This window comes from Lathamus discolor, chromosome 5 (assembly GCF_037157495.1).
Source record: "Lathamus discolor isolate bLatDis1 chromosome 5, bLatDis1.hap1, whole genome shotgun sequence".
Classification (NCBI taxonomy): Eukaryota; Metazoa; Chordata; class Aves; order Psittaciformes; family Psittacidae; genus Lathamus; species Lathamus discolor.
The window spans coordinates 65600893-65625288 of NC_088888.1; the positions used below are offsets into that span (position 1 = coordinate 65600893).

Sequence of the window (24396 nt, forward strand, 5' to 3'; positions counted from 1 at the left end):
CACTTACATTTAGTATTTTAGACATACCAAAATAGCAAAGGTGCTTCTTGTACAGAAATGTCACAGAAAAATCACACGGAAAATTATGGGAGCAGCAGATGGTGGGGAGGAATTAAGATCTGCACTGCCAAAACCAATCCCAAAATAAATCTGAGAGGTAACACCAGTATCTAACAAGTTTCAAGCTTTTGTAAAATTATGAAGCATTTTCACCTAACTTCTTATTCTCTGTATTCTGGTTTGATAATAAACTGCTGAGCAAAGCAACCCATTATCCTCTACTCCACAGGTAGAAAGCCTCTGAAGAAGGAAGCAGGAGCACACAACTGGCAAACAGATGCATCTCTGTGCTACTGTTTGAAGTGTGATGAATTGTAAGGCTAAAACAAGTTTCAGAGATTACAAGAACTTTGAGACACAAAACTGGTATTCGTCTGTCTTAACACAACAGCCTGTCACAAATAATACATCTTCCAAAAGTAAGCTGATCATTCCAGCTTGAAACAAGCATTTCAGACCCAAGAACTAGACACTGACAGGTACAGAAGAGCCTGTTTTAGTTCATGGTGATCACCCACCAAGCCTGGCTAGAAGCATTTCTATTGTTTTTAATAGGATCTGTCTACCAGATAGCCAGAGAGTTCAGAAGTCAGACATACCTGCTGCAGATGTTTGTTTACACTGTACATCCAAATGCTTCAGACACATGAAAGAGGATGACGCACTTTAGTTCTCCTTCGTCAACTGCTACATCACTGATGAGTTACCAAAATTACAGTGGAGTGCAATGAAGTTGCCAGATTCAAAGAAGAGAGTCAACAGCGCACTCCTCCTTTTTTAAAATGAGTATCATCTCTTCTTATTGACATAAGTTCCTGGATTCTTGATGCCATTTTGCTAGGAATTACTTTCATCTTAAAATATACTTGCAGATGCCATCAGAACCAATCATAATGATTGGCTAGAGGCTTGAGCAAACTAATTCCTTGCCATTGATGAGTTACAAAATATGTAAATGTTGTTTAGTTTGTATCCACCACACATAACACCACTGTCTGATTTTGCCAAATGGCATTGGGTGTTGCTTTACTTTATCTAGAAGGGTACATTATTTCATGATTACTCAAATTGCATTTCCCTGATTATAGCAATAGTGTTTTATAATTACATGTATTTCATGCAAAGTTGCTTAGTTAAGTCTGTTTTTTTAATATGCATAAAACCCAAGGGCTGCAGTACAAAGGTTTCTTCACACTATTCTACTGACATTTCTCAACCCACTCTAAGTGGTCTCTCCTACTGGGAAATTAAGTGCCTATCTGACACATCCTTGACTCTTTTTGCAGAAAATCCCAGGCAGCTGCTTCTGGGATGTCCCCTCTTTTGCAAAAACAGCACAGAGGTAAAAAAGAACTTGGCTGCAGCTAGGACATTTAAATGCCACTACATATAAAAAAGAAATAAATAAAAATACTCCTGTTGTCAGTGCATCCCTCACATTTTTACTGTTGAAAAAAATGGGGAGGTCAGAGTCATCAGTGTACCAATCTTTACTTTACAGTATTTCTAATAGTTTTACTTACAATATTTATAATCTGTATAGATTTTAGAACTGCCTGGGGTGAACAACCCATTGCCGTCAGATCAGGATAGATTCCTTCTTCTAACACATACTGGTTACCAGAGAATTCTTCCTGGTCATACACTATGCAGCTGCAGAAAGAAGAAGAAATGGCCTCTTAAGAATTCTGTGCAAGTTAAAACGAAGCTGTGTTTCTCAGTCTTTAGGCAAGAGCTACTGACAGAAAGATTATTTACAATGGTTTGTCCTGACAGGCTGAAGACTGATGTGTAAAACTGCAAAGCATTTTTCTCTGTAAGCCCCTATATGTGAAATCACTTCAGATGTTAGAAAGCTGGCTGCTTTTTTAAAACTTTTACTGTTTAAGGGATTTTGCAATATTTATTCAATGTAACTTACCTGCCATCTAATATTTTTGAAGACTTCACAGCAAATGAATCAATACATCTTGTATCTTTTTCAAATATTTGGCAGTTACCCTTGAATTCAGGCTCTGAAAATAACTGGACCTTTAAAAAGTTATAAACGTATTTAAAAACAATTAATTATTCAATCTTCAGTAACACGCCTCTACCATTACTTTTACAATTAGATTAAAACCTGCTTAAATCACCCAGACTTCCTCAGCTACATGTATTTTTTACCTCTTCCGTGTTGCAATCCTTGTTCAAGACAGTAAGGCAACAATACCAAAAATTACTTCTGGCTGTGTATCACTCAGTAACATACAAAGTAATTAAAATAACACTAATGAAGATAGTTCCCTGGACTATCTGATGGAGAAGATTTTTAAATTCCCACAGAATGGCCAGAACCAGCACATCTTTATTAAAGGGCCAAAAACGGTTTTGGTTTAGATTATTAATCGATTTAATCTCCAAAATACATACTCTTCCCACTAAATGAAAACTGTCTCTCAACACAAATGGGGCATAATCTTGGTAAAGTACTCAGACAGCAGGCCAACAGGCATGGTAAATACTCCCAGGGTAGATGGGCTTTATGTGCCTGTTATGGCTATACAGTCACGTCAGTTGTTCTTTCTCTGCTTGGAGGATAAGAGAGGATACGTCACCCAGAGTCTTTTTGTCCTTGTTAAAAAAGAAAAAAAAAATTTCTAAGCGGCAAACCTGCTAATTTAGTTAGAGGATAATTAACCCTGATCACACAGAAGTCATGCACATTATCACATGCCTACCAGCTTTATTCACTCTCAACAGAGATACAAGTGTGGGCATGCACAGTGTTCTCCAAAGAGGAACATGCTGACGAGCGATGCAGTCTATTGGCTGCAAGCCATTACTTCTTTGTTTCCTCAGGATAAGGTCTTAGCAGACACATAATATATAGGTGCAAATATTTTTTCATGCACATAGCTGAAAATAAGCAGCCTTGAGATTTTTATTCCCTGTAGTTTATATACTATCCCTATGCAGGAGATTCCAATGAGGCATGCTACTAATAAAGAATGCAAAATGGAACAGATAAGACTTTTCTCCCTAGTTTTTACTTCCACGAGATACCCACCATTTTGACTGAATTGAAAATAAAAGTATCTTTGTGCAGAGACAAACATGAAAAGGTTCAGAATTAGCAAAGTATGAAAATGGTGCCCACTGGCCTCACTGTCAAAAATACATATTAGTAGTTGCATATAGGACACAGTCCAACATAAAAATGTTAACTCACTGAACAAATTCTCCCAGTCATTTCCTTCTCTTAACTATCGACAAAGATGGCACTAACTTTTAAGCATAACTCAGCAGTATTTAAGAGTGAATTTAAGATTCCCATATAGTGCAACCACCATTAGCAGAACTGTTAACCAAAGAACTAGATCCAAAAGGGTTTAAGTCACAACAGTACCATGAACAACACCTAACTTGCAGAGCACTTGCCTCAGCAACTGCCTGCGCCTGTGCATGGACAGCTGAGAGCTCCAGCTCCTCAGAACAATCACTGATATACCAAAACAGCTCACTTGCTGAACCAAAACATTGCCTGTGCCCTGAGAAAGTTCTGGTGGCAGCTGTGTATTAAATCCCACCTTCCTTGGGCCTTAACGTGACTTACTTGAGAGGTCTGGAAAACTGCCTTTTTTTACCTGCAGTTCTTACTCTGTCTGACTAGTCAATCATCTATGCAAATAGCTGGGTGTTACACTAGACAAAAAGCCATTTCTTTATGTATATATGTTACAAACCTACACAGTACTTTTCATGACCTTGGAGAAGTATCTTACCTTGACTTTACCTCTTTCATTTCCAGCAATATCCTGCAGATGTTTGGAAGAAGAAAAAAAAAATATTTTAAACAGTAATGAAATAACAAACATACAAAAGTTTGCTATTACTAAAGAATGCAAATAAACTGAATTTGATAGAAAAGGTATAGCTCTAAACACTTCAGAGACACTTGCAAAACAAGTATAAAATTAATTCCTTACCGTAATGATGGGCTGAACTGAAGATATCTTGCAATTCTTTCCCCCCCATGCCTCCATGCTGGGATATAGCCCTTTAGCCAGTATATACTGCTCCCCTGTGAACTCCGGATTCTCATAAGCCACCCACCTAAGAGAGACAGAAGAGGGTGATGGGTAGAAGTCACAGTACTTTTCCAAAATACAGGTGTGTATAATCATTATTGTCTTAATGTAAGAACAAATAAAAAAATTCTTCCCTCAAGTGTCAACCCTGATTTTATTAAAACCATAAACAAACAAGTGTATCTGATACTCCAAAACCCATGTAAATTTCACTTACTTATACCCTATGTCAATATGAATTAGCTAAAAGCAGACCACAAATTCAAATACATCATCTACTAGATTTCCTAAAAGCTGACTCCAGTAAGAACATTCCGAGATGTTTCACAATTCCACTATTTTAGCTAGCTCAAGACCTTCTCTGGTAAAACAGAACACATTTTTTCAGATAAAACTAACTTTCAGAGTCATCTGGGCAGTAAAGATAGGAATACTGATTTTTAATGTTGCCAGTTCAGCTGTGTTCAAGCAAACATAAATCCCAACAGAAAGCTGAGCTGCAACAACAGGCATATATGCTAATGAGAGCAGGTTGTTCCCTGTCAGGAATCACAGGTATCAGGCAGGAAGAACATCCCTGAAAGTTAAGCATTAAAACCACCACAAATTTCACCAGATTAATGTATTTAAATTCAAAGCTATTATTATAACTAGGCAGACACATCTCATGCCTGATATAGGCCACAAACTCAGAATTCTGCATCAAGTCCATAACTTCTGTCCCAGTCAGAATACACCTTTTTGAAAGACATTGAACTTTTGAGATACACACTTAGAGTGTATTAGAAAAACAACCACATCACTACGTATCTCTCTCCAATGTTCAGTTACCCCTGCAGTGCTTTGTTTCTAGCCTCAACCATCTGCTATCAGGTTATGCATACATTCGATAAACCTTCTATTATGGCATTCTTCTAACCCTGGCTCCATACTGAAGTCCAAGATAAAGCATTCCCACATCAGCACTACCTTTGGTTTTGTCATAACCTGCATAACTTCTGTCTGTTGCCTTTCACCGCTAGACTTTCCAAACTTTCCCGTAATTCTGGCTCTTTTTTAAACTCATACTTTTCTCTGTTTTTTTTTGTTGGTTGGTTTGTTTGTTTCTTTTTTTTCTTTTTCAGTGCCAATATTAGAACTGCCCAGAGTAACAGCTGAGTTTCATTCATGTTTATGCAGGCATTAGGACATCTTGCTGGGTCCTGGTTTTACAATATAATCTTTTACTCATCGTCAACCCACTTTCAGTTTTATCCAAAGCACTGCATAATGAGTGTATGCTAGGTTATGCCAAAACCCACTTTCAGTGCAATCTTCTTACAAAGTTTCAACACTAACAAAAAAAAAAAATAATTGTATCATAAAGCAGTAAAATGATATGGAACTTGTAATTTGCAGTGGAGGCTAACCATCACTATCTAAATTCACCATAAAATGATCTACATGTGTCAAGCAACTGGTTTTTATTAAGCTGCAGTTTTATTCTAAGAATAAATGCCAGAGTCTCTGCAGATACAAGAGGCAAGATAACTTCAAATTGAAATAAAGCTGCATCAACATGTATGTGCTGAGAGTATGAAGTTTGTATTAGTTGCCCATGGCAAACACTCATACAGTGATTCACATTTATCACCATTCACATCTCTTGGTTTGCCTCAGATATAATCAATTATTCTAACTTGTTATTCACTAATTACTTAAGACGTATTTCAAGGCACATTTCTAAATCACCTCATAGTAATTCATCAAAGAGACATCGGTATGTACAATAAATTGAGCAGACAGTTCAAATGTGTCAGGTGTGTCTATTCCTGTATGCCACAAATACCAAAAGCTGTGAAAATGAGGTTTCCTTAGCCAGCTTCTTCAGCAGATGTTCATTAGATTTTTCAATGTGCAAATGCCAAGGTACAACTACAGTGCATGACAGTTTCACCTGACTGACATCTATGTAAAAAAGTTTTTCTGATAGCAAGTGAATGACAAAACATTCCAGGTGCCTCCTAAGAATCTGTCAACTGCAGTTATTTCATTTCCCCCATCTAAAAAGAAACCTGAATACAGAAGTAACCAAGGTATCTCACTCACACATGGGATTTAAATAAGCAAGTCAGCCCATGCAGTTTTTGGTGTCAATGCTTATTGGTGAAATACTTGCGCTTTTCTACTTCATTCATAAGCCCAAACAAGCTGCTGAGAGTAGTAACAACAACATCAAGGACAGGCAGCTTAATTCAGTACCAGCTAAACCTGTCAAACGTCAAGTGCTCCTAGGAAGGAGCACTGCCTGAATCCATCTTCTGACTTAACAGAAACGCCTGGAGAGCAAGACATCACCTCCATATCTGAGCAAGAGAGTCACATCCCAGTTGCCAGGCATCACAAAAACTGGAGTACTGCTCTGCAGCATGGCAACAACAACCCTGCCCTACAGGGAACAAGTTCTCCTAGCACAACAGTTTTTGTAACCCCCAGCCCTACAAATTGTCTTAGGCTGAGATACAGCCCCATCCCATGCTGCTGGTACTTTAGGGTGGTACTGGAGACCTTCACTTCTCTACACTATCCACGCCCTTGGAACCAAAGATGTAAAGAAAAGCATTCTTTATATATTGTTGGCACAACTACATGCACAATGTCTTTCCCCAGAACTTTCCAAATATGATGTCTAGGAAGCATGGGTCCAAGGAGGGTCTGGAAGATCAACCAAGAACAGAACACACACAAAGACAACTTGCAAAAAAAAAATCAGCTCTGCTCATGGTTAGCCCAGGATTCATTTTACCCAACTTCATCTTTTAAAACACTAGCCATTTCTTATCGCATATGTTCTTTCTAACATCAGTTGCAAGGAGTAATCCCTATTTTTGCTCTGCTCAGACTCATTTTAAGATAGGACAGATTACCCAAGTCCTGGAAGGACCATTCTCAGCTAAGGAGGAAATGACAACACCTTCATTAAACTAAATGGCATAGCTGTAAAAAGAAAGCTTTCAGGCACAGAACACTCCTTCAGGTCTGAAATACAATCCACCATCTTTAAAGCTTAAATACTATATGGAGACAATGAGTTTAAATTGGCATAAATATGCTAATCAGATAGACCATAGGGGCCAGGAAGTGAACTGGCACTTTCAGATTTGTAGCATGATTAACAGGATGAGGTAGTAAAATTCTGTTATAGTAAACAGAGCAAACAGGTTCTTTATCATACCCCTTTGTGCTTGTGATTCCCAGTACCCCTGGGACCTGCAGATTTTAATTTCAAGACTACCTGAAAGGTTTTTTTGAATGTCAGTTCAGAGATGGAGGAAGTGGAAGCTTCATTTGAGATGTTCTCCCATGGGGTACTTGCCCATGGGTTCTTGCCTTTCTCAGCTCCAGTGGAGGTTTAGCTCTTGTACCTCATGTCATCTTAGTTTCACCTATGTTATTACCTGCCAAGCACATCTAGATTAAATTTACTACATTCTGGCTCCTGTATATGAACTACTCATCACCTTGTAATTTCTTTAATATCACTATTCAGACATACACAAGAAGGAGCTAAACCTGCACTGTGGACTAACTACTTGAAAACTAGGGGAAAACCAGCCTGATTACAGGTCCACAGTAAAACATACGCCTACATAAAAAAGCCATCAACAAAAAAAACCCCAAATATGGAAAAGTTCTTCCACCAAATTCAGAAAGGATCAACTAAAAGACAGGGGGTTTTCAGTATTTTTGGCAAATGTTCGGTGTGTTTATGAATACAGAAAAGGCACATTTCAAACATTCTTGTGATTTTGATCACTATTCAATGTAACCTTGAAGAGTTTTTATGCAGACAGGAAATCAAAATTGCACAACAGTTGATTCTAGTACTTGCTTAAACTTGTAAAGGGTGTTACCTGTTGCTAGTAAGTATTTCCATTTCCCGCCACTTAAAATTCTGCCAATTTGGATGTAAAGATCAAACCCTACTTAAAAGAAGAAAGGCCTCTCCTATTTTCAAGCAGTCTGGATTGCTTTCTCCTGTCCCAATGGCAGAAGAATAAAACATCCTGGATCTTATGCTTGGCCAGTCTCTGAAGAATGCTCAAGAACAAAAAAATTCTCATTTTAAAAAAAGTAAATGCTCATCATTTTAGGGTATTTTTGGGGGGATGAAAATACTGCTTGGAAACATTCTTCAGAAACAGGATAGCTGAAAAAAAAAAATTGATGGAGCTAGCACTCAATTACCCCAAAACGGAATATTCACTCCCCAAATGCAGAGCTGGGCTGCCTTCAGCATACAGTTTAGAGATGCAGTTTAGCTTAGAACTTAGTAGTATCTGTGCACTGCAGTATCAGGCTTTCTTTGACATACTCTTCAAATTACAGAGTAATTAAATTAATTTTGGGGGAAATGCAGATCATCTGTTATCTGTCTGCCATAACAGCTTACCCCAGATAAGCCTGTAGTTGAAAAGTTACTATGACAGATTCAGGGCTTCTTACATTATTTGACTTTTTTTTTTTTTTTTTTTAATAATGAGGTATTATCAGTTATGATACCAGAAAGGTTCCCTTGAAATACTCTGACAAGCTTTTACTCAGTCTGTCCCAGTTCACTATGACATCATCTACACTACAGTCTAAACAACTTAGGAAATTGCTCAATGGATTATTCATTGCTTGGTGACTGATTTCTTGGAAGGAAAGATATAAAAATTTTGTACCTGAACAGTTGCTTAACACTTTAAATAAAGCACTGTGTTACCAAGCATGACTTAACGTGAATCATTCAACCTTTATGCTACAATAGCATTTAGGAAGAACACCACCACAAAATCCCCAAACACTCACAACCTCTTTGGAAACAGAAAGGTCACACAAGACTGTTCAGAGCTGAGTGCTAGTCACCTGCTACAAACAATGCGCCTAAGTTTTTTAAAAGGTAACTGCTACAAATGACATCTGACTGACTGCAAGGTGAGATTACAGGTGCAGTAGCAGAGTCTGTTGGGACAATTTTTGTTTGTAATGACCTCTAGCCACCTTTACCATGAGAATATTAGAGTCACTCTTAATTACTAGAGTACTGAGACCGAAGTACGATTCCTATCTTAGCTGTAACAGACACATTTAGTAGAACTACACAAAGGGCATGATAGGTAACCCACAACCTATTTTCACTTCTGAAGGTTTGTTTCCCCAACCTTCAGAGGTGACTCTCTCATGAATCTCCCTTGCATATTACAGAAAACAAAAGGGCAGAGTGGCTTCAAAGATCACCATGCAGAAAAAAAACCCTGCTGTTGCACCATATTCATATACAACTTAAAAGGCATTCATCTGGAATGCACTGAGCTTGACTCTGCAGTCTTTACCCTGACAAAACTTGCAGAGCTTTCACACAGATAAACACACAGAAAGATTGAAGGTGTGGCTGCATATGCTTTCAGCAAGTCACCTGCCTACCAGGAAAGGAGAGAGACTGTACATCTCATATTCTTTTGGTTCTACTACTTCAAGTAATTCTGTGTATTTGAAGACATGACTAATAATGCTTGTTTCTATTTCCAAAATACTTTGATGCAGCCTGCAAGGCTGTGAAACTCAATCTACAATTGATGTACTGAACAAATCAAACAGCAAAGTCTATCAACTTATCTACTGCATCTGACAACACATGCAGCAGAGGGTAAGAGTTGTCAATGACCACATCAACGCAAAGTTTTGGGAATCACTGTGTTAAAAAAAAAAGTGAACAAAACAACGGCATGGTACTAAAAGACTATTAACCTATAGGATTCACTGCAAAACCAACGTTATGTTTCAGAACACTTAAAGCCTCCTTGATATCAGAATGCATTAGTGAGCAAGAGTTATCTCCATTTTACATACAACTGAAATAAAGAGCAAGGAATTTGCCTCTGATCAAACACAAGACGACTCGAAATTAAGTTTTAAAACTGGAAATGAGTTCCATAGCACTTTTGTTGTTGAAATGATTTCAAAAAATACAGCCACAAGAACAAGCATTTCTACCTCTGACAAAATGCCATCTCATAGTTCTAGTACTTTGTGTATCAGTAAGTCAACATCTCCTGGACCATCTGATCTTACAAAGAAAAAGAAAACTGATTTACTACACATATTCACAAAAACTTTACTTTTCGCATTCTGCAGTCAAAGGCAGAAAATCTTATCTGAAGACTCCACACAGACATTAGAAGTCAAAAGTGCTGAGAAACATCTGAAAATACTATCAAAATCTAAAAAGAACAGCACATTTAAAATTAAATAGCGATTAAAAATATCACTTACACGCCACTTAGCACATTTATAGACTGTGTCCTCAGCCCATATCCAGTGTCTTTCAAATTGGAAATAATTCCTAACACATTAATATTGGCACCCTTTGATCCAAAGTCTTTTTCACTGTACATTATCATATGGGAGCTTGTGAAGTCCTGTTAAAACAAAGAGAAGCATCATAAGGAAAATGCAACATGACATCTCAGTGCACTCAGGAAATGTCTACTACATGTTCTTGGAACTCACGCCAACAATTGGTCGCAGTGACTGCAACTGTTCATCATAGCCACCCCAGTCTGTCCAATCCCGATATGCTCCTTCTTCCAGCAAGTACTGATGGCCTTCAAACCCAGGCTTCTCATAAGCGACCCAACTAAACGACAACAACAACAACAGAGTCTGTGTGTGAAAATGGAGAACTGCTGCTCTGCATCCTTATGGAACAGATACAGATTTGCAAATTTAACTCGGGTATATATCTAAACCCAAAAAACTAGGAAAACAGAGAAAATAAACGTGTACAGAATTTGCCCACTGCAGTTTCCAGCCTACAAGCTTACTACTTCAACTGAAGGAGAAGTATTACTGGTGTTTTCCCACTTACACTCCTCCCAGTACTTTCATAGATCCTACTGATGGAAGTTGAAGTCTTGTCTTCTCTTCTGATTCCTTGTCATCAAGCATAATGATCTCCGATTCTATTTCCACATGTCTCCCTTTAAAGAAAGGCTTCTCGTAAACGATTACCTGTACAGGAAATGAAGTAAAAGTTGCAGAGAGCATGATAAATCCTGATGAGTGTTTCTTCTGTGCACAGAGAATGAGAAAGCAAGATTATGAAATTAATTAGTGAGCTCTTTCTAGTCTGTTCAAGAGGTCTTAAAGATGCAACATGAGGGTCTGAATGTTCGTTACACATCTGCATTCTCCAGATAGCTATTAATACTGCCATCTACGTATGCTGTGGATGCATAAATGTGTCAGAAATTACAGTTTCATGGTGTGATCACATACAGTAGGACCAGGCACCAGTAGCTCATACATGGTCAAGATGCATTTATCTACCCATACGTTCAATGTGCTATAAAATACCTTTGGGCAATCAAATGAATATTGGCTTTTACCTTTGGCTCTCCACTGAATTCAACTTTGCGACCACCCTGTTTAAAAAACAGAAGAAAGAAGAAAATAAGTCGCCTATACTTACATAAACAACTTATAGGCAACTATTCAGTCATCAACTCTTCACAAAATGACAGAATTAAAGAGAAACCTTCCTTGAAAAACACAAGTGAAAATAAGAAGGCAGATAAAAGGCAGAAATGGATGCAATCAAATGTTGAAAGTTCAAGAATTTAAACCAAATATTTTTAGTCTATAAAAGAGTTTTATTTTGTGAGTCTTGAAAAATGTAACTACCTTAACACATTATTTCTAGCACACGAACATAAGTCATGTAACTTCCAAGTAATAACAGTATTTTACCATTTTTAAGGGCCTCATGGACCTGATGTAGGCCTCCTTCTTCTCCCAGAATGCTAAATTAGGGTATTCACCAGGCTCCAACATTAAAGGGACTCCCTGGAAACCAGGTTCTTCATAAATTAGCCATCTAAAGAGAGGGATGTGGGGAAAGGGTGGGGAGAAAAGCAAAAGATAAAAATCCCAGAACATTTCTGAACAGTAAAAGACAAGACTATGTGCTTACTTTAGGAAAGACATTCTTGTACCCTTAATAAAACGTTGTTTCTTTACCACCAAAATTGCCAGCTACAACCTGGTATACTGGCAAACTTCTGTGCCTGTGCAAGAGCCATCAATAATGCATGTGCTTCGTTTCAACAGGCTAAAAAATCCCCACATCAATATAATGAACACAGTTAGGAATTTGCCTGTCATCTCTGAAGGCAACCCAAGTTTTAGACTGAAATGTCAAGGTTATTCTCTATTACTTTTATAATAGTTTTAAAATATGCAGAATCAACTTTCAAGAACTTGAAAGACTTTGTGTTATTTAGTAATATGTAGAAAAACCTGACAATTTGCTAGAAATCTACTTCCTCATGGTTTGTATCTGCTAATAAATCTGCTTAGAAAGACATAACTTTCGAAGTTCCTGATGGGAACAGCAACGGTACCTTTAAAGCTCTTTCAATAAAAGCTTAGCCAGTAATCACTTACTGGAAACAAACATACTGCTGATCTCCGGACAGAATACATTGCCATCCTTATGCAATTAAATTTACTGACCTCTCAACAGTGCAGCATGGTATAAAACACATACTAAATAGGAACACTTTATGCAGCCAATCCTTCAATCGTGTAAGGATCGTAATGTATAAATCTGGTGATACCAGAAAGATGTTACAATAATCCATCACTCTGTTGTGCTTAAAAGGCAGATTCCAAGCTGATGTAAACCAGAACAAGTTCGTACCAGTTTCATTGCAAACATACTATTCCAAGAAACAAACACGGAGTTTTAGTTTTATTGCTGCCTATAGTAAATGTTTGATATATTTTTATCCTGTAGTCACACTGCTCAGTAAATCCTCAACTTACAGCCAGTCACCAGTGGTGTACACCAGGGCTTAGTACTGAGGCCAGTTCTGTTTAATAACTTTATAAATGATCTGGTCAAGGGGATCAAGTGCACTCTCACTAAGTTTGCAGACAATACTGAGTTGGGTGGAAGTGTTGGTCTGGCTAAGGGTAGGAAGGCTCTGCAGAGGTATATGGGCAGGCTGGACTGATCAGCTGAGGCCAACTGCTTGAGGTTCAACAAGGCAAAGCTCTGGGTCCTGCACTTGGGCCACAACAACACCATGCAATGCTCCAGGATTGGGAAAGAGCTGCTCAGCAGAAAAGGACCTGGCGGTGTTGGTCAACAGCCGGCTGAACATGAGCCAGCTTGTGCCCAGGTGGCCAAGAAGGCCAACAGCATCCTGGCCTGTATCAGCAATAGTATGGCCAGCAGGGCCAGGGCAGTGATCATCCCTCTGTACTCAGCACTGGAGAGGCAGCACCTCAAATACTGTGTTCCGTTCTGTTACCTGCACTACAAGAAAGACACTGAGGTGCTGGAGCAGGTCCGGAGAGCAATGAACCTGGTAAAGGGTCTAGAGGAGAAGTCCTTAGAGGAACAGCTGAGCGAACTAGGGCTGTTTAGTCTGGAGAAAAGGAGGCTTGGGGGGAACCTTATTGCTCTCTGTAGCCACCTGAAAGGAGGCTGCAGTGAGGTGGATGTCAGTCTCTTCTCCCAAGTAAGAAGTGCTAGAAGTAGAGGAAATGGCCTCAAGTTGTGGGAAGTGAGGTTTAGATTAGATAGTAGGAAAAATTTGTTCACCTAAAAGGTTGTCAAGCACTAGAACAGGCTGCCCAGGGCAGTGGTGGAGTCACCATCCCTGGAAGTATTTAAAAGTCATGTAGATGTGGTGCTTAGGGACATGGTTTAGTGGCAAACTTGGCAGTGCTCGGTTAACAGCCCGACTGGATGATCTTAAAAGGTCTTTTCCAACCTACACAACTCTATGATTCTAACTTCACTGCAAGAACTTAAACACATGAAGACCAAGAAAAGAGTACAGTCAGAAGATAAAGGTGCACTGACTCATTTTTGCTGGCAGCTTTTAGTAAACAACAATTAAGAATGAACACTGGGAAACTTTAAGAAGATACAACCACACCTACATGGCAAGGTGACTCAGAATCAGAGCCTCCCTCAGCTGCCAATACAGTGAACTATGCCATGCTTGTAAACTAATGGAAAGAAAAAGCCCAGCAATATGTGAAAAAGCAGCAACAATTTACTGAATTTCTCTGGCAAGCAATTGGCAGAAGCGACTTCATTCTACACTGGACAAGTGAACTGGCATCCAAGGTGTCCGTTAGAGGAGATTGTTTTCAGCTGCCCATTTTGCTCCAGCTGCAAATGTTAGCCTGCCTTCCCTCAAAGGATCCAAATGCAACAGACAGAAATTAAGACTGTAAGAGTTTACACAGATCTACCGCATGAAACAGTCACCCTGGTGAAAAATAAGGACTGAAGGAACGTGGCCAGGCTCTGCTTCCTTTCCAAAAACTTTGCGATTTCAGTATTCACAGAATGCTTTTAAGTGTGGACATAAATTAAGCGGAAAGGTAGATGAACTCAATTTATGATCAACGTCCAAATAATATATCTTAGCAGACATGTAATTTGAATTAAGCTTACAGTTCAACAGAAATAACTTCCTGACAGAGAACCAACTACTTAGACATCTTAAATTTTTCCTATATATCAGAGTGTTTCATTTTTCACCAAATCAATGTGTAAAGATTTAATCAGATAAAATACCTTTTACCTATCAACTAAATGTGCCATCTATCATGTGGCATTTTTGAATCATCTTTACAGTGGTATTTAACACCTGTCTTTAGTTGGGCAGGTTTTATAGAATCACAGAACAGTTAGGGTTGGAAAGGACCTTCAGATCATCTAGTTTAAGGTCTATCATCATTATTGATAGATAAATAGACCATCTGCAGCAGGTGACCAAACACAACATGGCCAACAGGTTACTACCAAGGTCTGTACACCCTGTAAAGTGTTCTGCAAGACCGCAGACTGTTGGTTCCACTTCCACCTTTTCTGAAAGCAGCCTCCCTGTACCACTTTAAGGAATATTTTCAGTTCTGATTTACAAGTTTGTTTATTAAGTTATCAAAACTACCATTATTACAGTATCTGGACTATTCCTTAGAGGTCTTTCTCACAACAGCTTGATTAGTTCATGACATTCATTACTCTCCTAATTCAGATGGCTAGATATTTTCAGGTGACATAACATACATGTCCATCATCATAAAAACACATATTAAAATGAACTGTGAAATACAAGAATGCTTTCCAGAGCATGACACTAAGTCTTATTTTGTAACACAAGGGCTTGAAAGTTTTCTTATTCTAGTAGAACAATTTCAAGTTCAGAGAAAAGTAAGTAGGAGATGTGGTCTTATCATTAAGAGTTCATTCCCCCACTCTCACTTATGGTAAGTTCTGCTTGAATGAAAAAGAGCAAGAGAGGCAAACTTATTCCTTTGCTACAAATACACAAGGGTTACTACATGTGAGCAGAAGAAAAACTGTGTCTAACACTACATTTTAAGAGGTCAGCCTCTGCAAGGGTGAAGCAATACAATGATGTACTAATGCTACTGTCAACAAATACTACCAAAATACAGGACTAAAATACAGCCTGCTTGCATGACTGATGGATATGTATAACCAATGGTTTAAAACAAATTGCTTTCATTGCAGTACACGTTCATAGAAAACTACACACTTACGTGCCCCAGTGTACTTTGATAGAACAAGTCTTCTGAGTGGTGCCGAACACTCCTGTTTCTTCAGTGTCATCAAAAAAGGAAGTCACGATTCCTAACCCTTCAGGTTCTGTATACAAATCAATTCGGCAAACCCTGTAATCCTGAAAAAATGAAGATTGCCATAATCACTTACTCTGTGCTACGAGTTCTGTAATTAATGTGGATAACTAAATCAGTTTTGAAACACCTGTTTATTTCAAATTGTTTCCCCCTTGTCAATTACTACTGCTATTAGATGCCTGTAATAAAGTATAACTAGGCCAGTTTGCCTGTTCCTGGACGAAGACAGTCAGTCAATCTCTAACCAGCATTTACATTGTTTACTTTCTGCCATCCAAGCAAGAATGCATTTTCTTTCATCAGTTAACATCTCCTCTACTAAATCAAATCCTAAGATAACACCAAGCAAGCCATTCTTGAAGACAACTACAATTTAAGCAAATATTGCAGTTACAAGCAATATATATTCCTTTTTCCCTTCCCAGTCAAATAACTTCATAGCTCTTGCTTGCTTTGGCAACCTGCAAAGGTAACAACTTAATGGTAGGTTAAAAGTGCATGTAGGAAGGTTGTTCCATCACGTGTGAAATTCCCTGTTAAGTTTGTTATGGGCTTTTCTTTTTTTTTTTTTTAAGTATCAAACAAGGCTTGGTATTCGACAATAACGTTCATGTTGAGTCTAAGTTTGATTTATACTTAAAAATAAATAAACAAAAAAAAAATAGCCACACCGTTGTTTGAAAATATGAGTCTTTAGAATTACTGATAGTTTTCTGGGATATTTTTCCTGAGAAACTGACAGATTGTCCAGGCAAAAGAATGTATGCTATACATACCATTTTGGAGGCTAAAAAAGGTTTTCTTCCTGCCCTCCTTCCAGTGGATGTTACTATAATCCCCACTGTGTAAAAGCCTCCACATTTATATTTATTTTGTGTTTAAACAAGAAATTCCTCATGAAAGATTGTTTCATACATTCACAATCCATACTACACTTGTGTCCTAATAGGCCAATCACACTTTGTATAAAACATTACTGAACATTAAGATCCATATAAGATTTCCTTTACTTGCCTTAACAACATGTTTTATTGAACCAATCACTGCAGGCTTTAGAGATTTGCCTTCATTTGGCTCTTCAGAAGCACCTACACCCCAAATATCTGGGAGTTCCAGCTCTCCTTCTTCCAGTGGAATAGAGGGGCCTTCAAAATTTGGTTTTTCATAGAGTATCCAGCTTAAAATAAAAAAAAAAAAATCTCATTTTTAATGCTGCTTTATCAAGTGTGGTTTTTAAAATTCATGCTCCCATTTAATAAAGCCTTTCATAAGAAGTATTATTTCAAGACCCTTCCCACCACCCCAGTACAGCTTATTCACTCAACACTGCTGATGTAAGCCATTTCTGATAGATATGATACTTTTAAAAGCAATTATAAAAACAAAGATGCCTACTGCTGACTTTGTAATTTTACTGAAAACTCCTCCCCCTTTTTAAATTGATGATTGGGGGTGGCAAGACTACTGTCTGTGAGTACCAGACTTTTGCGTGAGATACTAATCAGAACCAATTTGTAGGTCAGAAAACGTTGACTCTGCAGACTGCTGCATCATGTATAAACAGACAAGATACTTGGATCCTGTGAACAGCAGCCTGGAGTTCCACAGGGGCTGGTACAGATGTGCCAAGGGATGATAGGACTGCTTAGAAGACAAGCATAACTGCATTTTTAATGGTAATTTTGAATATATAACTAGGTAAAAACTATATCCATCTGCAAATACAAAACCCTCCCATGCAGCTCTCAGTAGAAGTGGGGAAAGAAAAACCCAATCTCCCCTAGTCTGTGGTGGAAAAGACCTGGTCCACACAGATCAAAACATTTTCATTCCAGTTTTCTGAAGCTAAACAGCAATCAGTGTGCTTTCCAGTACCTCCTACTGCAGCTAGCCCTTGTTTCTGCAGTTTACTATCAGATCTTTACTTCTGAGAACCTGCTATTTGGCTGCATTATGGCCTGCCCACAACTTAACTTGCTATACTATCCACACTAATAATAGCTCTTCTGTAAATGCTACTAAGAAAGTAGGAGATGAACTTGTTCCGAATTACTCTTAGGCAATCTAGCTTTTAGAGAAAAATTCCCTCTGGACTTCTAAGAGAAACATTCAATTATCTCTACAGCACCACCTTACATCTTTGGACGTGAAATTAATATTCTGCATCCAAACCCATGTCAGACATGGCTTTAAAATCCTTTGCTGACGTTCTAGCCTAATTTAAATACTACACAAGAACCTGTAACAGGGATAGGAGTCAAAGGGCAGCATAGATGGACAGAATGTGTCATTTCACCCCATGCCTATGCCTGGTGAAATGGTGCATCCCTGAGATGGTAATACTCACTCAATTTGTCAGCAAAAGAAGTTTCCCAGATCAGAACTTCCTATTGCAGAGGTACAGTGCCACATTTCTTACTCACAGATGTCTATGTTACATTGCCATTTGCAAGGCAGACTTACTGTGAGTTACGTGATGGCTCTGTTTTGAAAGATTTTTGGATAGACCAATGAGAAAGAGTAAAAATTAATCTCTTACCATCCTCTGATGACTTTAACTAAAATTGTTGGTGACAGAACCCAAGAACTGCAATCCAGAACATCATGGAAAACTTCAATACCATTTTTCTGATAGTCTGTTTTACAATCTGATTCACAGTATATCACCAGCTGTGTTAAAAACAAAACAGAACAACCAAACACCAACACCATATAATTCTATCTTGCTATGCCTTAAATATATATAGAGAGAGTAAAGATTGATCTTACCTTACCAGGTCTGGGATTGATTTTACTTTGTCCATTTCTTGAAAGTACCTAATGGACAGTGGGAAGAGAAAGTCATCAAAAGACCCCCGACCTCAAACAAAAAAACCCACCACCACCAAAAAAAACCTCAAACACAAAAGAAACAAACAAAACCCCCAAATAAATTAAAAATGCAAACACGAAATTTATTCAATAAAGATATTCAGCTATTAAAAAAAAAAGAGCTAGTAAAAGTAAAAATTAGTCTGAATAGAAAAAAAATGGTAACACTTCAACTACACTTGCTGCTTCAATTCCTCCTTCCTCCTCTGAAGAATAGTATCTTGTCATAACTGTATGAACTTCTACATTTTTTTTTTTTTAAACTCCAAATTGTCTTCTGACTGAAGCCAACCAAACTCAGACTTGAAATACTTCTAAATCTTTCTGATCAACTTCCTATACATCCCAGGAATTTCATACCAAAAGACTATAAAAACTGGCATTGGTAAAGTACAAATTCTTCAATGATTAAGATATTAACAGGAGTTTAAATATCTTTTAACCATAACTCATAAAATAATTTTGAAGGAATACATGAAAGGACTGAGGCACAATGGCATATATGTGTATGAACTATTTAACATACTTAATTTTGTGCTGAACACCTTGTAACAAGATAGATTTCTTCAAAAAGTGTGAGACTGTGCAGTAAGTGACAGACTAAAAATGCCAAGAAGAAACAGAACACACTGAGGTATACAAAATCTAAACCAGTGTTGAAGTCAGTGGTAAATTATATGATATAGAATACATGGGAAACTTGTGGTTGTATCACGTCATCTTAAAACAAATAAAGAAAGCGTTGCAATTATGTGTTTGGTTTCCTAGAAAAGGACAGGAGTGCTCATTCTGGGACAGGGTCCCACTCTTCTAGGAACTACTCTCGCAAACAACAAAACCTAAATAGAACCTGTCTCCTAAATAGGCTGCAGCCTAAGATAACCAGCAACACATGCAAGGAACTAAGGAAAATGTATTAGTCAGCACACAGGGCAGTGGTCTCAGAACAGAGTTCCTAACCACCATAAGATTTTTGTAGGCATCATCAAGACACGCTGAAGCATGACTGGTTTTTTAGCCTGTGCTTCAATTCCAGTTAGAACTTGCTCTGTGTTTTAGAGAATGCCAAAGTCATTGTTTTGGGCTGCTCTTCACATTACCATTAGCCACTGCATCATCTTCTTAGTCAGTGGAAGATGCACACATCATAAAAACATTTTTGGTTCCTGTCTAACTTGAGCAAGACAATTCACAGTCAGCAACAGTGCTGCAGAAATCCTGGAACCCTTCGGAGCCTACCTGGCTTCTCTTAAGAGCAGTAAGTACCCCCTTGCCATATCAGGCCTCCACACTCTACTGAAAAATTGAAACTCACTCGAGAACAGCAGTTTTCAGTAACAATTAGATAAATAAATAAGTAAATAAATAAATAAGTAAAATCAGTATTAGTCATTTAGCTTTAAACTCAGGTTTTGAAATCCAAGCAGGACCAGCTAGAATAAGAAAGCCTTAACTGGCAGCATAAGTCCACTGCAAATAACCCCCCTACTTTTCATGCCCACACTAATTAAATAACTTCCCATAAGGGAAAAATCTACACCCTCAAAACTGTAGGTACCATGGAGGATGTCTTTCTGCAAGGTGAAGAAGAAAGAAGCTATTTCTACTACTCCCCACTCCTTTTAGTCGAACTGTAACAGAAGATAACCATTAACTTTGGAAAATCATTTCCCAAATTGCTTATATTCTGCTTCAATTCCACAGGTCTCATTAATGTGGCTGCTGAAGTCTGGAGAGCACATTTCTTCCCACGGTTCTTAATCTTCTGATTATAGTTTTCCTCTCAGGTAACAGTAAGGGCTTACATCAACAGAAACAGCAGATATAAAAAACATTGGTTCATCATGTTGTTGACAGAAATCACAAAGTTCTCCCACATTAAGGTAAAGTTCCCTCAATGGGAAGACACAGGTCTGTCCTGATTCATGATGCCCATAATCACACAAAAGGACAGCGCTTCACTGTAGCAGCACTTTGAACTACTGTCCAGTTCTTAAAGTATTTTTGAAAAATTCGCATTTTCTATCAAGAGCATAGGCATACTGGGAACAAAAAAGAGGGATTAAAAAAAAAAATTGCCCTGTTACTCATTTAACAATGCAATGGTTGAATGTCTTGGTGAAACAGAAGGGAGATCACTGTGAACAGAAGAAGCACACACAAGTTTTCTGCAGTTCACAGAAAGCATTCTACTAACTTACAATAAAAAAAAAAATAAAGTTAGCATTAGATTTGTTTCAAAATTATACAAAATCAAGTATGAAGATGTGAATGACTTTAAATTCATATTTGTGAAGAGTCTCAAAATAAGTGCACCATGAAGAAGCAAGTTAATAGATGCCATCTCCTTTTCACGTATAGCCAACATCAGATGAAACCGATTCAATTCTATGTATTCAAAACCTACATAACTCCCTAAGAGGGGAAACAAAACTAAACAATGTACGCACATCATATATAGAAAACACAAAAACTGGACAAATTTCCAGGCAGATTTTAAACAATACAGTACTTACATCCATGGCTAACAAACCAAAGGGGACATTTGATTCATATCTGGTTGTCCCTAGCCAGCTTGAAAAACTTTTCTCAGGGTTCCCATAGTTGGGCATTTGTAAACTTAGTTCTTTTTTTGCACTATCTGCTTGCATGTACTTCTCCACAAAGCTTGGAAGCTTCAAATCTGAAAGAGACTGAATTGCAAAAATCAAAATTAACAGTCATTCAGCAGGTAGACAAAATTTTACACAGTTGCATTTCATTATCTTTATTACCTCAGACTTTTGAGGCATGCCGAATGGCCCAGAAGTATCCTGTTGTAAAGGAGGGAGCCCTGAGGAGTCAGTTGCAAAAGCTGCTGCGGTGTTGTTTACTGTGGTGACAGAAGTATTAAGAAACTTTTCTTTAGATGTAGAAGATAGCAAGCTTGAGAAGAGGGAGCTTTTTTCAAGCCGGGATCTCTTAATTTCACCATCTGTACCATCAATGCTCTCTTTTCCATTTATTTCTTGAGTAAAGGCAGGTTCCTCTCTATTACATGATTGCAGGGCTTTGAATACAATACTTTGTTCTGTTGATGCACGCTTGGGCCTGACTCTGGCTATTGTTTCCAGGCTTTGCATTTTAATTTGTTGGGCTGGTAACAGATCCTGTGCTTTTTCCCTCCTCAGTCCCAAACCAAAAGTAAATACACTGGCATCAAACACTTTCTCTAAGTTGTCTTCATGAATGGGAGGCATTGCAAAGTGGGGTGCTGGGGACTTAGGAAGCTTTGATCTCTTCTTTTTCTGGGGTAAACAAACCGAGCTGTCCAAGTTTTTTATTGTTTCAGCAAACTTCTTCATGTCAGATGGGGAATCAAAAATGGTATCATCTTCAGCAGACCCATTACAGGTTTCACCTGGGCTCTTTTGTGTATCAATGTTGTTCTCTGATATCACTATACTCTCCTGACTTCTGTCATCATACTGCAGTTCTACAAGGCTCAAATCTCCCGGCTTTGTCTTTTTATCTCCATTTTCCATCTTCTTAAATTCTGATCTAGAAACCTGAGGAGATGGTGATAAAGATGACAAAACCTCTGCATTTGGCAGCATCTTTTCTTCATTTCTCTGGAATTCTGAGCTTGTGCTGTTTCTTTGGTAGGAAGTATCTTGAGCACTTTCACCTTTACTGGCCAAGTGCAAAGGCAGTTTAAATGATGAACTTTCTTTTTTAGCTGTGGTCAATTCTGGGTCGGTTTGCTTCAGAGAGACACTACTAGCTTCTGTTTTACTGCTCTGGTTAAAAAGGGATATTGCAGCTTTTACTTTAAGTTCTGTTGTCTTTCCAATATCCTCACAAGAGGCAGAGCCTTCTTCATTTTTGCCTTTTAATTCTGCAGTGTTTTCTTTCTCTGTTGTGCCATTCTCAAACAACTTCTGGCGACTGCTTTGCTTACTTAACGCTTTATCAGGCTGTTCGCTTTCCTTAGGTTGTTTTCCAAACTTTAGCTTTGCTCTGCCAACAAATGTGCTTGGTACAGTACTATTTTTTGAAGCAGGAATGTCAACAGGCCTCTGGCTCTGGTTAGCACATTTATTTTCAAACAAGGAAATTTTGTTGGCAATGTTACTGTTAGTTTTATTAACTGGTTTTTCAAGAGCATCCTGCTCACTTTCTAAACTCTCTTGATTCATAGGTGCTTTAAAATTCAGCTCTACATTCTTCGGTTTGGCTGGACTAGAGGAGGCAAAGTGATAGAGTTACATCTTTAATTTAGCATGAAAAGATTTGTAACAATTTTCAGAACAATATAATGTAACATTAGAATTACTTTTCGCATAGTCATATTCAGTTAAATGTTGGTATCTCAAATGGAGATAATGAGAAAAGGAGCAACTATACAACAACAAAAAAAAAAAAATCAACACCAAGTAAGAATACACTCAAACATGTGCATAGTTCTTTAATGCTCAGTAAAACAATAAACACAGCAGCCTACAGCATCTGCAATTGAGGCTGAGAACTGCTTATGACTGACAGACATTAAAATTTAATAGTGAATAGGCAGAATAAATTATACGTATGCAATTCCCTACAGAGTTTAGGAAACAAATCCCAATTCATTAAGGTGATAATGAGTTGGTTAACATTTTAATATACCTCTCCAACAAGTTTTGAAGACATCTGTCCAGATTCTTAGCAGCCTTTCCACTGCAAAAGCAACCTTAAACTAGTGAAAGACCTCTTCTGGCCTTATTAGTGCTCATGGAAAAGGGAACTGACCCCAATCACTGCATCACCACTTGGCTAAGCAAACACCACATGTGAGGACTGCCCCATTTCCTTCAGGTAAAGTCAGCTAATAATTTAAATTGTGTAAACTAACCCTGCTAATTTTACAAGAACTGAATTAGGAAACACTTGCAGAAATCTCTCCATCAGAGTGGACAGAGAAGTGTGCAAGTATGTAGCACATAGTACTCATGTACTATAGCAGAAGGCTGATGACATGCAGCTGCAGGTTTTAAGCCTGCTTCCTCTGAATACCTATATCCAGGAGCAAATCATTTGTCCATGTAACTTGCTACCAAACGAACAGTATCAACGGCTGTGACAATGCAAGGCATGTGTCTTCAAAATGTATCAGTTAGATATAAGCAGTGTCAAGGAGGCCATCATCACCTCAAAGGCAGACCTGTCCCCCAAAGAGCAATCTGGGGGCACTCAGCGGTGGAGGAACAGGCAGAAACTGCACTACAGGAAAACTGACAATGATGAGAGATAGAAGAAACCAGCTTGCCACATCTCCAGGGTCTCAAATGCTCTGCCAATCAATGGACAATTCTGGTATTTAAGTGCTTTCTTCTTTTTTACCTGTATGAACTGTGCTCACTGAGGTCGCTCTCAGGCAGCAATTTAGCCCAAGAAAGATGCATGAGGTACAACTGAGTTAACATCAGCAACCCAAAACCTGAGATCACTCCCGTCTCCTCTTCCTCAAGAGATCCATCCCAAGTAAGAAAATAAACCCCATTAAAGCAAGACTCTATTACGCAAGCTTCTTGGGAAAAGCATGAGGAACAACTTATTGAAGTAACAGAAGGAACCTAAAATCAGCTGCCTAAGAATCTACACAGAAAGCAACTGTTAAAAAGCTCTTTTCAGAGAAGAATTCCCAAGAGCGCTGATGCTAACA

General features: G+C 38.3%; 1 protein-coding gene across 1 annotated transcript in view; it reads right to left on the minus strand.

Annotated features, from left to right (window-relative positions):
• Nucleotides 1-24396, minus strand: part of CRYBG1 (crystallin beta-gamma domain containing 1) — a 44957-nt gene that overhangs the window by 14692 nt on the left and 5869 nt on the right. Inside the window, exons 2-16 of the mRNA XM_065681128.1 lie at nucleotides 21491-22937; nucleotides 21233-21409; nucleotides 18615-18662; nucleotides 18385-18515; nucleotides 16860-17022; nucleotides 15747-15886; nucleotides 11904-12030; nucleotides 11543-11578; nucleotides 11023-11165; nucleotides 10665-10791; nucleotides 10428-10573; nucleotides 4029-4155; nucleotides 3825-3857; nucleotides 1982-2091; nucleotides 1584-1713 (exon numbers count right to left, since the gene is read on the minus strand). Coding sequence (XP_065537200.1) covers nucleotides 1584-1713; nucleotides 1982-2091; nucleotides 3825-3857; nucleotides 4029-4155; nucleotides 10428-10573; nucleotides 10665-10791; nucleotides 11023-11165; nucleotides 11543-11578; nucleotides 11904-12030; nucleotides 15747-15886; nucleotides 16860-17022; nucleotides 18385-18515; nucleotides 18615-18662; nucleotides 21233-21409; nucleotides 21491-22937 — 3085 coding nt within the window. The remainder of the gene's footprint in view (nucleotides 1-1583; nucleotides 1714-1981; nucleotides 2092-3824; nucleotides 3858-4028; nucleotides 4156-10427; nucleotides 10574-10664; nucleotides 10792-11022; nucleotides 11166-11542; nucleotides 11579-11903; nucleotides 12031-15746; nucleotides 15887-16859; nucleotides 17023-18384; nucleotides 18516-18614; nucleotides 18663-21232; nucleotides 21410-21490; nucleotides 22938-24396) is intronic.